This window comes from Apaloderma vittatum, unplaced genomic scaffold (genome assembly GCF_000703405.1).
Source record: "Apaloderma vittatum isolate BGI_N311 unplaced genomic scaffold, ASM70340v1 scaffold21424, whole genome shotgun sequence".
NCBI lineage: Eukaryota > Metazoa > Chordata > Aves > Trogoniformes > Trogonidae > Apaloderma > Apaloderma vittatum.
This window is the reverse complement of record NW_009711220.1, coordinates 1-16,000: the sequence shown is the minus strand read 5'-3', so window position 1 is coordinate 16,000 and position 16,000 is coordinate 1. Positions and strand designations below refer to the sequence as shown.

Sequence of the window (16,000 nt, the reverse complement as noted above, 5' to 3'; positions counted from 1 at the left end):
GAGCGCCACTTGGGAAGTACGAAAAAAAAAAGGCGCAAAAAGACAGAGTTCGGGGTTTTTTTGTGTTTTGTTTGACTGGGTTTTGTTTTTTTAATGCCTGCAGCTTCGCTTCCACCGTATCCCCAGTGCACAAGCCTCCCAGCCGGGAACCCCTAGGGAAAGCTCCCAGCAGCATCTCCCCAAGCACACGCATCTTCCTCTGCTAATGCTGGATCAGATCTATTTATGTGCTTTACTAATGAAGTGTGACACTCCCCCACCTAAGAGCAAAACACCCGTAGAAACGGAAGTGCACCACAATACACCTACTTCTTAGCAGCAGGCTGCCGTTGGAGAGACTCCCAGCTCCTCAGTTTATATGTACTCAAAGAATGTCAGGGGTTGGAAGAGAGCTCTAGAGACCATCTAGTCCAGCCCCCTGCCAAAGCAGGATCCCCTGGGGCAGCCACACAGGAACACATCCAGGTGGGTTTTGGAAGTCTCCAGACAAGAAGACTCCACAACCTCTCTGGGCAGCCTGTGCCAGTGCTCTGTCACCCTCACAGTAAAGAAGTTTCTCCTCATGTTGAGGGGGAACTTCCTATGTTCTAACTTAAACCCATTATTCCTTGTTCTATTGCTGGGCACCACTGAGAAGAGATTGTCCCCTTCGTCTTGACACCCACCCCTCAGATATTTCTATACGTTAATAAGGTCCCCTCTCAGCCGTCTCCTTTCAAGGCTAAACAGCCCCAGTTCTCTCAGTCTCTCTTCAAAGGAGAGATGTTCAAGTCCCTTAATCCATTGCAACCTATCATTGAGCAAAATTTAAGAGACATTTATATAACTTGGTTAAGCCTGAAGCACCCTAGAGAATACAGCTCGAAGTATTCTGAAGAAATTAAAGTCATCAGCCCAAAATCAGCTTGCAAAAATAAAGTCTGAAAATAGTTCCTCTGGATAACACTTTCAGAACCTATGGGTTTTGTTCAGTCATCAGTCATCAGACTGCAGACTTCGGGAAATTAAACATTAAAAGTCAAGTCACACTGGCTGTACAGGCTTAGGAGCAAAGAGATCCTACCTCCAGGATAACCTTGATAAATGGGTTGCAATTCTGATCCTTCCTTTACTTATTTTCCTTAAAACCTTCACTAAACATAAGGTCACCATTCTCAAGGCAAATGAAAATCAAACAACAGTATAGAAAACAAATTTTATTTATTGAATGAACAAAAGTCTAAAAGTCTCCCATTTTTGGTTAACAAAAGCAGCAACCTACAAAACCCCTGCATTCCATGACAAATCTTTTATGTCACAAAATTAACTTTGAGGAGGTATGAACATTTTGTACACAGAAAGTTACAACTGTTGAGATGTGTTTAGGCAACAACTGGATCAATTTCAAATTAGGGAAGGAAAAAGAAAAGAAAAACTTCACACAGACACCTGAAAAAGCTTGAATTGTTTGCTGGCTGAGAGGTATATAGTATCATCAGGGCTGCCAGCAGTTTTCGGCACTTGCATCCCTTTCACACAAAACGAAAAGAGCAGTGGAAAAATGATAGAGGTTTTCAGACTGAACAAGGAAAACAACTGCCAACAGAACGCGGTGTTCAGCTAGCTCATTTGGCTAATAGTAAATGCAGCTTTTTAATGCTCATTTTCACAAGCTTGTGTTAAGCAAATCTGTGCTCTGAAGAGACTCCAGGATAAGAAGGAGTTCAGCCACAGTACCACCAGAGCAAAAGCAATAAAGATGGTCTGTCCTCACACCTTCCTGCCACAGGCAATTCCTCTCAGTCTAAACCAGGCATCCAGCTAAGGGAAAGGAAACTGAGACCTGCTTGACAATATACGATTATCAGACTGATAGAAGTCTACCAGGAACCAAACGGAGAATGTACATTCACTTTGTAAATCCAACAAGGTTTTCTAACCTATGTGGTTTTTTTTCCTTTTCGCTGGATATGAACAGCCTTAATAAAATGGAGTGTTAAAAAGGAAGGCAATGTTTACTTTTATCCTTACACCATTCACAGAATAACCCTTTTTATAAAGTCATATCATACATTTTCATGCTTGTAAATACTAAGTGTTTTCAATAAAATCTGTTTATCACATTGACTAATTTAAATTGCTCCTTTGTTTTCACTGATCAGGACATAGTACAATTATTTCAAAAGAAATTACTGACTTTCCTGTCATTATTTACTTTTGATTGCGAAAGTACAATAATCTGTGCTTATCTATCAGTTTATGCATCAGCTCTCATCCACTGCAACCATATCATCATTTATTTAATAATTATGAAGCTGTGTCTTATACCGTAATTTCTATTCATATGTATTCTAGGACTAATAGATCCCTAATATGTCTTGATTAAAACTAACTTTAATGTATCAACTCTATTAGCTGAAGTTAATTTTAATCATTTCCATCATAATCATTGTAACTCTGATACCCACTGTTCCTCCTCTCACGAAGATTAGATTTCTTCCATGTAGATTCTTGATGAAAGCCAGCACTGAAAGATCGACCCAGTCGTCCATGTTGTTTCTTTGAGATATTGTCTTCACTCTCAGATTTGGAAATTCCTTGTCCTTGTGTTTGGGATTGTTTATTCTGTCTAACATTTCCAAATGGAAAGTTCCAAGGACCAAATCTTTGCCAGTTAAGTCTCTGGAAGGCAATGATGCAATGAAGATTTCCTCCAACCTAACCAAAGTAAAAAGACACTTGAAATTAAAATCTTGGTGGTAACAGAATTCTTAGGAAAAAAAAAAAAAATCAAAAAACCCAACAACATACACAGAAAACACCCACCACCAAACAAACAAACAAAACCACAACCAAATCATATCCACAAACAAACAACTCTGCTCAATCAATTTTTGTTTGCCAACTGCAATTACTGCCTTCTTTTGCATGTTTTTAAGTTACTCTGTTTATCTTCCATGGGCTAGTATAACTTATCTTTGGCTAGTCTTTTTTACTCTCCAGCCACTTTCACACAAATTATCTGTTCTGGTCCCTTCTCATCTTGCTGACACGGACTTCCACATTTGAAATTATCTCTTCAGTCTATTATTTCTCATAGATTTTCCACCTGCAAATGACAAATACATTCCCTGCCCATGTGATAAGCCCTATCTATAGGAAAGAAGATTGATGTATGGACAGTAAGTGTATTCTTTTGTTTGATCCTACTCGACTGTACTTCCTTTTCTGCTCGCATGTAGCTAGAAAGGCATGCTGCAAAAGGTTCCATCTGTAATTTGTAAAGTATTTCTATTCTTGCTGCAGCTAGATTTTTAGCCAACAAGGTTAAATGTTGTGACCTGATATATTGTATATGCAGGTATCCTGGTTCATCCCAACATACACCAGGCTACTGTGTCTTGTTCTGCAAGTAAATATAAATGACTGGTATGTAAGTACCCACATTTGACTTTTGTGTTCCAACATGTCATAACAAATTCCTTTCAGAGAAGTTAACTCACACAGCTAAGGTATGAATAAGTCTGTGAAAAAATCTACCATGAATTTCCTCCCACCTTAATAAGTTCACCTTACCTTCTTTGTTTTTCGATGCTGTAATCCTCTCTCTAGGTGTCGAATATCTAGATATTCTGGATTTTGGGTGTTTAGGTCAGTGACAATATCTGCCCACCTACAGAGTAAGATTATTACTACTCAGCTGACATTTATGAAACCTCAGCACCGCTAAGACTCAAGTACACATGCATGCAAATGCAGACCTGCAGGTTTAAATAGTCTTATCAGCAATTTAAAGATAAATGAACATGTAAAGTTATAAAAGCCTCAGCACTAGAGACATCAACCTAGATATAAAAGCATCACTTTTAACATAGCACTCAGTGTTCTTGGGAAACACCTTCCAAAACAAGTAAGAGCACCATGAGTCATTAATTGCATTGTTTACCCTTACCAGTTCATCAGCTTGTGAAAGGAAGTAGCACAACGGGGTTTCAGCAAGGAGAAATTTAATCCCCTCTTACCCTTTTATATTGTTTTGTTCCAACCCACAAAATCTGGTTTTACCAGACAGCTCTCACTATAACTCACTCCATCATTTTTATTCAATTCCCATCTGCAATAAACTCTCAATTCAGTCATTCCCATTCACTCAGCTCTTCACTGTTACACAGAGCAACTGAAACAAATATTCCCATATTCCAGACATCTTTAAGCCTACACATCACCTTTTCATTTCTGTCAGTGTCTAATTACCTGCTTCTCCCTACCACCACTCCCCCAAGTTCAGAAAATCCATTTCTACCCCAACTTTGCCCTCCTACTTTAAGGAAAAAGCTCTGCTAGCTCAGGACTACAGCAGGAGGAAGAATGTCCCCGCAACCAAAAATAATACCACAAAGGTTTGTATTCTATATTCAGAAACCTCTTCCTGTGCTGTTTATAGCTTGTATGTAGCAACAACAATCACGTGCATTAGACCAAAATATCCAGCTATTTACAGTTATTGACATAGTCACATCACTGACAAAACAAAGGCATCTGAGTTTTAGGTACTGGGTTGGATCTGACTGGCTATGAAACAAACAGATAAGCACTTTCAAATGACTGTTCAAAATATTTAGAGAATAAAAAAGATAAAACAAAGCAGAAGTGTGATTTTTCTTAATTTTTTTTCACAGTTCTTCTCCTAATGCATTAGGAAAAAATGTAATTAACTCAGGGGGTGTCAGAGAGCAAGGAATTGGTTTCTTGGGAAATACTACTCTTGCACAGTTTCAGAAATTAATATTAAGCATTATGAACTAGTATAACAAGTAAAGCGAAGAAAGCTGTTCTATTCATTTATCATGACAAATCTAACTTATCAGTGAAATTTCTACGTAGCACCCTCTAGCTCTTCTAGTCTGTACATCTCCTTAGACATCAACCTACGTATAAGCTGGACCTCATCACAAATAACAGAGTACAGGCGGTACCCGCTCCTGAGCTAGGAGATCGTGGCGGCAGCGCAATATCCTGTATGCACCACAGACACAGCCTGTGTACGTCCTCAACTGTGACATCAACTCCTCCAAGGCTCGTACAGCCTCTATGTCGCGACTGGCATGATCGCAGATAGCTGAGGTGTCCGTTCTTCCTGACTCATGTCAGCTGTTTCACTCTCAAACAAAAGAAATGGGCTTTTGGCCTTCAGCAGCCCACACATGTCCTGCCATGTGATAAAAACTGCAGAGCCAGTCCTGAGGTCAAAAAAACTTTCTCACTAAAGCCCTCGTTTCTCTTAGAACTATAGTATATTCATTCAAAAGAACTACAAGTTTGCTTGGTGACCCTTAGTGGAGAAATACAAATTGATTGAAAGACAACACATAAGCTTATATTCTTACCAAGTAACGTACCTCTTACAGTGTATTGTTGGATGTTTTCTGCTCGGCTCTCCAATCAAGATCCAATATTCTACTTCTTGCTGTAAGACACGACCTCTGTTCAATAGAAGATACAATCCTAGTGAGATTTATTGTGCATACTAAAAAGAAAAAGAGAGATTAACATTCTATTGTTCTTTTAATCTAACACTTAAAATTGTTTCCTCAGCCAAACTAAAAACCAGGTTCTGTGCTATAAATAGTGCTTGCAACTGAATACAGGGAAAACTTTCTGTTTCACAGGGCCTGAAAGCAAGATAGAAACTTTTGGTTATCGTTTGAGAAAAAGACAGATCCTCATAAAAATCAGTGTTATTTGGATGAAAGGCAGTCTAGTGTAAGATCCAAACATAAATATATATGTAACAATGGAAATAAGAGTTGTGGAAAGCCACACAAAGGTGGCATCCTACCTGTGATGTCTAACAAGAGTCACAAAAGAGCCCCTTCCACTATTTTTTAACTATAGAAAAACAACCAGTAATTTCAGCTGCTTTGTCCTAAGCAGCCAATACCATGTATTAAAAAGTAACCCCCTCAAGAGATACTTGTTGTTAAGTTTGTGAGCAACTTCTCAGGGAAAATTTGTGATGGGCATCAGGGCAGACTGAAGAGATTCAGAGGACTGGTTTTTGACTTCCTGTGTATAATTATCCCATGAAAAACCACTTCAGTTTCAACTGTGACAAAACCTAGATTTTTCTACCTGGGGTATTATGGCCTTACAGCTTACAATAACTTGTTTACTTACAAAAAAAAAGCGTGTAAAACAACAACGTATGCCATCATTGCACAGATGGGAAACCAAGACACAGGATAGATTCACTTACCTAAAATCACACTTGAGGTCTGTGGTTGAACTGGGAACTGAACCCAGGTCTCCCGAGTCCAAATCCAGCAACCTAAGATCATACAGGAAGTCTGTGGGTGACCTAAGAACCATCTCCTAAGCTCAGTCTAGCAGCCTTATCTAACCACTTCTTTTGGAATGTAAGGATTTCTTAGCTTGATTTTTAAAGAATACCTTTCTTTTGCAAACAAAATGCAAAAAAAAACAGGTAAGCAAGAACTGCTGCAGAATCTATTGATAGTGCTTTGGGAACCTAAACATATTCCCTAGTAAGGTTTTAGAAGGTATGAAAAGAACAGGATGCTCTTCTCATCTGACCTCCAGCCTGAAATAAGGCAAAAGCTCCTTTAACTCATTAGTTTAAGTTACATTGTCACAAGACATCTGTTGTTAGGAAGAAAATCTACTATTGATTTTAAAATGACATCACAAGTGACTGAGAATCCATTTCAGCCACCAGTAAAGGATTGAAATCGTAGTTCTCACTCATTACTAAACAGAATCAATTCAAACTAGACATAAGGCATGTTAAGTTTCCACACGCTGGACCATATTATTTCTCAAGCTGCATTTGTGATCTAGTAAATAACTATTAATTTATTTATTTAACTTTGCTCTTGCAGTGCAGATTCTTAGTAACTGATCACGTAAATAAACTATTAACCTTTTGGTAAACAGACTGATGTGGTGGACTTGAATTTGGGTCATATTTTCCACACTCACCACTCACATGGCATGTCACTGAATGCAGTCTTAAAAAAACCCTTCTGTATTCTTTTGTTCATATACTAGAAGCTTTCATTAACCTTATAGTCAGACAAACTAGATTAAGGTGATTATTCTTTATTACCTCCAAATAATTAACATTTTGAACTTTAAATGTGGAGCTAGCATTCTCCATTCCCTGATGTGACTACACCTTCAACAGTGCCAAAAGCAGACTGCTTGGTACACAAAGTGCAAGACTGAGGCTCAGCTTACACCAGTGACCTACCTTTTCATTGTTTAGCATTTCCCACAACTCATATTTGCTAATTTTGTCAAGGAGTGTCTTTTTACACTCAAAAATACTAAAAAATACTAACCAACAGCTGAACCTTGAGAAACTCCAATACAAAACTCCAATACATACTGTGTTTGAAAGAGGAAAACCGTTAATTTCATTCTGTGAATAAGGCAAAACAAACTACTCTCAACATAACGTACAGCATAAAAAATGCCTTACAAAAGCTAAAATAAATTGCCTCAGGGTCATTGTATTTTTCAAACTTAAAATCTGTATTTTTGATGCGAGACCATCAAAATGCAGTATGAATGTCAACTGCTATTATCTTTTAAGGCCTGTATTTGACCAAAAACCTCTATCAACTATTCCATTATTTTATTCTCAGTAATGCCACCCTGACAAATCTGAAATTATTCAGGTAATTGTATTTTTATTCTAAAACAATTGGCATATTCAGTTTCTCCTGGTCTCTGGGAACAGCATTCCAAGCCGTGTTTGGAAAAGCCAAACATGCTGTAATAGTCCAGAGATATCTTTTAGCTTCTTTATGCTCACCAATTCTTGGTAACAAATTATTCAGGTATCTTTACTCTTCTAAGCCTTACACTCCAGTAGCTGCAGTTTATCATCATTATTAGTGAACACTACACATCCCCTGTTCTCACCATACACAAACACTGGTTTCTGTTAAGCGCAGATTTTATTGCGTCCACTTCATAATGGATTATTATCACTATAGGACTTCTGCTTCTGGTTTATAATCCCACCACATGCACACACTTACTTCTTTTGTTTCCTTCCCAAGTTCTCTGGGAACAGAAGCCCCCCATAACTAGCTGGCTTTTTGTTGTCTTTCCTTAAAAACACACGTGGCTCTTTTTCAGCCCATATGGTTTATTTTTTAGACTGGTCACTTTCACGTGCCCTTCATGTAAATAACTACCCTCTCTATATCTGGCTAAATGTCTTTAAACAATTTCTTAGAACCATTCACAGTTTACTGTTTAACTTCTCTCAGTCTAGTCTGCTTAGTTGTGTTTAATTTTAAGTCAATCCTTTCAAATCACTTGGTAGCATTTTGCTAGTTCAGACATAAACGCTTTTACAACATACACTGAAATGTTGTTCAGGGAGAAAAACAGTATCAATTTGCATTATTTTTTTCTGTACGTCACCTCCATTAAACTAAGCATAAACACACGGTCTTACCTATAGGCTTTACTGGCTTTTACTGGGGTTGCTTCAAATCCAATTGGGCAAAAGTAATGGTTTTGGCAATGGTAGATGTAGGCCATTGATTCATCTTTCAGTCCACGTGTTAGCTTTGCAAGGGCCCCTGCAGCTACAAAGAAACACCAAGTTACAGTCCAGAGTGCTCTGGATCCTGCATAACACGTTCAGCAAAAAAAAAAAAATCTATTTGATAACATAAAACAGTTACACTGCTTTTTAAATTAGAGGACATGACCTGACAGCTATGGACAAAATACAGTTTTCTTTTCAAACTTCTTAGTATTTAATTTCCTGCCTGGTACAAAAAAAAAAACCAAAAACAACATCTGCCACACAGCCTGTACTAGAGAAATGCAATATAAAGTACATGCTGTATTTAGATCAAAGTCTTGTTAAAAATTACTTGTTCTGAAAGAAAAAAAGGGGGAAAAAAAGAGGCAAAAAGCATCTCTTAACCTAGGAAATATACACTGCAACACAATGCAGTCCCACTGCCCCAAGTCAGAGGCAACACACATCCATGATATTACTGAACCCCTGCAAGCTTTCAAACTTGGTTTTGGTATCATGAGCTTCTTGGGGCTTCCTAATCTCAGGAACACATTCCACATTTGGACATACAGTATTTTTTAATGTGACTGCAGTGCTCAGTTTCAGGAAAAGACTAGAAAGGCACTGAAACATTGCAGAATTCTCAAATGGGACATCAAGAACAACAACAAAAAACAACACCACTTTATTAATGTCCCTAAAAACATTTCAACACGGTTTTATCATTTTAAAGAACCTTTCAGTGAGAAGATAATTACCCAGACTATATCAAAGGCTAATGAACTGTGTATGAAACTAGAATTATTCTTTAGGCAACATACTTAAAAGCAGACATGAAAATGCAGCTTCATAAGCTAACTGAGAATAATCACCTAACTTTTGGAAACAGCTGTTAGCTAAAGGCAGGAAGAACGGATGAGGTCACTAACTTTAAAATTCCATTTTTTAAAAGTATAAAACATTCAAGACATTAATACTTTTTGTGCTCTACATTCTCAATTTTTATACAGCACAGATTTCTAAAGCTCTGAAATAAAAATACATTGCTCTGCTGGTATATTACAGTAAACACATCTTCGAGGACACCAACCCAGAATTGAAAGTGTGGTGTGCTCATGGATACCTTAAAATTCCAGTTCTGTGATAGCATAATATATAGCACAGAATATACTTTATTAAAATAGAAGTACAAATGAAAGTTTTAGCAAAGTAAGAAAAAAAGTGAAGTCAGGCAACTTGGAGCTACTTGGTAGCTTATCTCAAACTGAAAGTACTACTTACAGAATTTGTCCTGTCAAATGCTACACATTGCAGGATTTTTCAGTTTATGTACTGTCAGATGAATGCTTTAGGATTAGCTACGTACCAGTTTCTCCAGCTGTCTTGTTCTTCCCGTGAGGTTTATACAGAACATAGGAGCATCCCTTGATATGGAAGTGATCATTTATTTGCCTAAACCATCTGAAACAATAAGCTTAAAGATTGTAGTAACTTAAGAGTTAATAAAAGCAATTTTCTTTCTTTCTACCATTCCTCTGTTTGACAGTTTAGAAAAAATGGTCCTGGTGTGTTACTAAGTACCTACCACACTAGTATATGGGTTGTAGATGAACATGGTACCCTAATACAAACGAAACTGAACATATCCTAGAGAAAGAAATGAATACTCAAAGCTTCTTCCTTTATTTTGCTTTTTCAGACCTGACATAGACCCATAATAATGGATGCGAAATGTCTGTTCTACTGCATTCAGTCCAATCACCTCTAACTTTCAGTTACTCAGTCTTTACAAAGACACTCCAGTTCGGAAGTGCCAAGATTCAACCACAATTTGTAAGCTACACAAAAGGAATTTTATTCTAAGACACCAGAAGGGTGGATCCTTCAAGTGAGACTTTTTGCAGATTATGTTGGTCTTCTGACAAATTAGCTTCACAATGCCCAAGTGTTACAGGAGCCCCTACTGCAACTCCTCACAGCAGCAGAAGTGAGGACAGGTCTGTAAAGATTTGTTTCTCAGATATTCACTTTTCCTTATTAGAACACTCAGATTCACATCTCTGAAGATAATACCTCAAATATAAAGCTACACTGGGTGATGGTGTTGCCTTTCAGCTTGTCTTTTTTCCAGTCTGCCAAGAACATTTTATTAGCTTGGTCTGTAAGGGTTGCTACACCTTGACACACTCCTAAAAAGATACAAAAATCTGGATCCAAGTCTCCTAAGCCAGAAGTTGAAGTTCTGCATGACACTCCTCAACAATCTAGCTGGTATATCACCATTAAAGAACAGACTGGTGCCACGTTTTCAAATCCAGCACCCACGTTCTGTGCCAAACCCTACATACTGCCTTCAAAAAATATTAACTACATCAAATGCAACTCATGAAATGGGAAAGGACACTGTAAAAGTTTTAAATCTCACAGAAGAGCAACCCACCAAAGCCCTGTTAAGATATTCAATACTTAAGTAGAGTATGCTCCTGGCCCTATTTAATCCTAAAATTTCTTATGAGTTTAATACAAGGAAAAGAAAGACAAAGATTTTGGAGACAATTCTTCAAGATTTGAAATAGCAAAGCAGAAGCAAAACAGAATGCGAAAGTTCACGTGTTCTGAGGCTCCAGCCCCATCTTTCCCCCTGTCCTCCTCCTCCTGAACAGCTCCAATGCAGCAAAAGTGCAGCACTCACCATCTCATTCTCAATTCTTACATAAAGCTACTAGTATATCAATTGCCTTTTTCAGGTTATTTCAGTAACATTAACAAGCATTTAATATGCATTTTCAGAACAAGGAAAATGAGAGTAAAGAAAAGAATTCCTCATCAAGAGACTGGATTTGTCAGAGTATTAATACAACCATTACACAAACTAAATGAATAATCAAATAGAATTTTTTGGGTTTGTGTAGCAAAACCGCACTATACAAAATGGCTAGTGCCAAAAAATCTTTGAAAAGTTTCCTTGGGAACTGTCAAGAGTACCCAGGTATGCCTCATTATTCTAAAACTCAAGAGGACCGACTTGTGTCAGCCAGATTTCTTTTTAAAAAAATAAATGTACTACTGTATTTTTTTATTCTATCTCTTAGTTTTACATTAGTTTTCCACACATTAACAATTTAGCTCTAACAAAAGAACCAAACGTACCTCATTAAAGTTGTATTTCCAGTGAAAGGACCAAACCTAATCTCCTCAAACGGGGGTTGAAAGCCCAGTATATGCAAAGCTTCTTCTTGAGTAATGGGTGGCAAACTGAAAAAAAAACCCAAAACCCACAACACACACAAAAAAGTATTGTTTAATAAAGTATTTAGCAACAGATTTTAGACTCTCTAGAGGGAAAGCAGTCTTTCTCTGACTTACCTTCCAGCTCCCAGTGTACTATATAAGAAATTCCAGCAGGACACTAAGGACGAAATTCCACAGGAAGTCTTATATTGAGGTCGGCTAACACAATACCTAAACCAAACAAAAACCCACAGTAGTAAGTTACTTGAACAAATTTTCTGTGTGCCATGTCACTGAAGTTTTACATTACCTGTTTTTATGTCACCTGTAGTAAAAAAGTGCATTCTTCATAAAAACAAACATGGAGCTAATGTGTTGATCAATTTCTTTAAGCTTGTCAGATACCACTACCCTATTTCATAAAAATCTGTCAAATTTCTAAAAGCCCCATGGGAGTTCTGCACAAATGATCCTGCAGGAAAAAAATTATTCTGTGCTAATTTAATGTACAGTTTGATCCAGTCTCTTCTAATCCGTGAACTTGTAGTAAATTGCATCTCCACCAATTCACTAATGAATGTCATTGTGGGTAGAATCCCTAGAATCCCTAGGCTAACTCTAATGTTCTGATGTCATACATACACAATAAGAACCACACAGATTCATTAAACCACGTGAACTATATTCATACGATACAGATTGTATGGAACTGATAGATTCTGATCAAGTATTTCCCAGTAAAAATAAAAATCAGGAGTAAGACATATCACTACTATGGTTACTTCTTGCCTAACCATGCTAATGAATGTGTTTGGGGTTGGTTTTTTTTAGCAGTGAATTCCCACATAATTTTTTTTCTTAGTGAAAATATTTAGGAAGAAAAATGTTTTTAGAGATTCAACAGACAGGAGAGAAGCTCTCATTCTTCTTGTAGAAAATAAGAGATTTTGTGTGTTCATGCTTAACATATCCTTGTAACTACTACAAAAAAAGAAGTATGAAGACATTAAGAAGTCTGAAATCAGATAACCAGCAACAGCGTTTACCAACAAACTGCATGGGGATAATCTTAAATACATTTCATTAACACTACCATCTCCGGAGGTCCAACACTTTCCTCTCCTTCACATCTTCAAGAGCAGAACGCTGAGGACACTCCCTGTACTGTTTGCTTTTTTTGTCTACAGATTTTTTTTTTGTCACTTGTTTCTTCATGTTGCCTGCAAAACAGATTTCAGAAATTAATGAATGCCAAGTTTACCTTTCATATCTTTCTTCTTAAATATTTTTAGCAATAGCATACACCTTAAACAGAGACTATGGTTGTGTTAGTAAGTGCAAACTGGGATTAAACATTAATTGAAAGAAAAAGTTCAAGTCTATAATCAAGATTGTCAACAGGTTTGAAACAGTGCCAATAGCTCCATAAACAACATCGTGTTTTTCTGAACAGAATTAATGATGACCTGCTCAACTGCGTAGAGAGAGCAGTCAATCTGATTATTCTAATGCGTTAAATCAGCCATCCCAGAAATAGCCTCTCAGACCAACATGGACTTCCCATCTCCTAACATTAATTGCACAGGGAAATTTAACGAAACGTTTTTTTTTTCATGGGCAAGCTCTGCAACCAGCTACACCTTCTGATGAAGACTTACATGCATATCCAGCTGGAATAACATACTCTCAAGGTCTTTCCTTTTTTTTGTAATCCACTGAGGCGGGAGAACATAAAGAGTTGGGCCACATGGTAGAGCAGGAATATTTCTGTCCTATTTTGAAGGCACCATATCCAAATTAAATACACTACATGTATTTTAGCAAAAATTACTATCCTGTAAGATATCAGGTTTTTTCTTATTTTTTATTAAGCATGCTACATATACACAAGAAAAGGCTATGGCAACTTGCCAAACATATATTTAAGTTTCCTACTAAGGTAGAGAAGGCAATAATTTGACTAGTGAGGCAAGCCAGTAAGAAAAAATATCTACAGCCCGCTCTAGATGAGCAAAAGGATTACAGGACAAAGAAAACCAAGTGTGTATTCAAGTGCTTGATTCACAGTTGCAATCTGTGACTAGGTAGAGAAAGAACATAGGATGCAGTAAAGAAGCCAGTTCTAAAGAAACGGGCTCCCTAACACTGTATACATAGAGCAAATCAAAATAAATACAAATGAGTTACAGAAATCAACTGCTTTTCTAGGTAATGATTTCCTTTACTTCTTCTAATAAACCATGTCTTTAATTTCAAAATACACCTCTGAAGTACCTTGAAACATTTCTGCAAGTGGCAAACCTGTACTTAACAGGCAAAAGCAATCACTACACAATGCACTAGGTCCTGCAAAAAGAACAAAACACCCCAAAAACTCAAGAGGAAAAAAAAAACAACACAAATTCAAACCAGAAGCCACCTCAAACAATACTCAAAAATCTCCCCACAGTTAAGCAGAATCTAGTCTTGGTTTAGAGCCACATCCCCAGGCAGCTACACCTGACTTTCATTCCTCCTGTCTCACTCTCTTCTTTCCTGACAAACAGGTTGTTTGAAATGATGTACAGGCTCTTCTGTAGCACTTCCTCAAGAGATGCACATGCTGACCAACCCCCTTCACAAACACCCTGTAAACGTGAAGCCTTTTCCAATCACAACATCAAACCTCCACCATCTCACCTCCTTTGTTCTTCAGATTTGTAGTCACTCCATTGAACTCTGATTTGTCGATTTCCCATGCCAGTGGAAGCTTTCCAAGATCACCAGGCAAGCTTTCCAAGTTAGCGTCTTCCCTGTAGATTACCTTTGAATCGAGTAAGCTGGGTGTGTTATTTCCAACGTTTAAGGCAGCACTGCCTGACAGGCAGGCACTAACTGAAGCACTTGGACTTTTACAAATAGATGTCACTCTGTTTAAAAAAGCATAGTCTGAGCAGATGGTATAAAATTTCTCTCGCGTGTGAGTCACAGGACATCCCCATGGATAATGCCCATCTCTTCTAGACACCAGGGATGCAGTGGAGGCATCTGACATGCAGTATGGCTTCACGGGATCGTGAAGAGAAGCTTCTGGGGATTCTTTCCCAGGTTTGTTTTCAGTGTTTCCATTACTTCCAGAACCATTCTCCTTTTCATCTTCTGAAATGTTAGGCATTGAATGATACTGAACGAGTACTGTACAGCTAAGAATATTTTTTCTTTATGTTTTAATTACAACAGAGTTTGCATCATTGCCTCCATTTCCTCTGCAAGGTATCAACGAGGTACCTGAAATAAAATGAGAAGTTGGTATAGGTATCTCAACCAACACAAAATACAGGCAAAGCTTATCTTTGAACTCATATCCAATAAAAGCTGAAATACCCTTCAAGATGCATCATGACATTCAGTGTCTTCTCCTAAGCATCTCCTGAATTCCACAAACACCACTTTTTATTATTTGTGAGGTGCCAACAGCATACAACACAGTGATGCCATGATGAAGACATCTATTGCAATTACACTTGTAATTCAGCACAACTAAGAGACTAAAAATTTACAAAAATGAAAAGCTTCCTACTTCTATGTAGTTGTAGTCAATCATGTCTATCCTTACAATCGTAATACCTTTCATATATGAAGTAGAAAAAGATAAAATCACAGAAACAGCAACTTAAGGTCACTTAATTCTAAAGAATCTTGCACACTTTTGCTGCAAACGAAGTTCAAGCTTGTAAACTGATAACACTACCCTCAATCTGTTTCATGCCTTTCCTCACATGGCTCTTAAGGGTTCCCTTTTATTTTTATTCACCTCCTAGTCTTCTACACGGGAGAAAGAAAAGCAGGCTTTGTTTACGGTAGCTAAGAAATACCAAAAAACAGATTTAGGAGGCTGGCTTGCTTGCTTTTAACGATTTTTACTTTTTTTTTCAAAAAGCAAACTGACAGTATGTGTTATCTACCCTGTCAGCAGTTTGCGCGTCTGCAAACTGCCGCAGATGGGAAACCTGGCACGGAGGAGTTTCGCTCCAGAGCAGATTCCTGCTACACCGACTTCTGGTCACGGAACCGACCCAAGAGCGCGCCAGCCTCCCTCTGCCAGGAAGCGAAGGTCTTGCAGCCCAGCACAGGCAGAGATCCCGGTGGCAAGGAGATCCCAGAACTCATGCACGTACTGAGCCGCTGCCCACAACGAACGCTGCCAAGCGGGGCCCAGTCCCGGCGGGATCCTCTCTCACCGGC

General features: G+C 38.0%; 1 protein-coding gene across 3 annotated transcripts; it reads right to left on the bottom strand.

Annotated features, from left to right (window-relative positions):
• Window positions 1-1,182: 1,182 nt before the first annotated feature.
• On the bottom strand, window positions 1,183-15,046 carry BIVM (basic, immunoglobulin-like variable motif containing). Of its 3 annotated transcripts, XM_009867585.1 has the most exons (10): window positions 14,456-15,046; window positions 12,870-12,996; window positions 11,912-12,007; window positions 11,696-11,800; window positions 9,912-10,006; window positions 8,471-8,603; window positions 6,236-6,307; window positions 5,379-5,462; window positions 3,556-3,652; window positions 1,187-2,697 (listed from the first exon to the last, which is right to left on the bottom strand). In XM_009867585.1, exons 1-10 carry the CDS (start codon window positions 14,928-14,930, stop codon window positions 2,407-2,409), a joined length of 1,575 nt encoding a protein of 524 aa, XP_009865887.1. In that variant the 5' UTR covers window positions 14,931-15,046; the 3' UTR covers window positions 1,187-2,406. The 3 variants fall into 3 exon arrangements, with proteins under 3 accessions (XP_009865888.1, XP_009865887.1, XP_009865889.1); XM_009867586.1 differs by lacking the exon at window positions 6,236-6,307 and having other exon boundaries at window positions 1,183-2,697; XM_009867587.1 differs by lacking the exon at window positions 6,236-6,307 and having other exon boundaries at window positions 1,937-2,697; window positions 12,870-12,985; window positions 14,448-15,040.
• Between the last annotated feature and the right edge of the window lie 954 nt (window positions 15,047-16,000).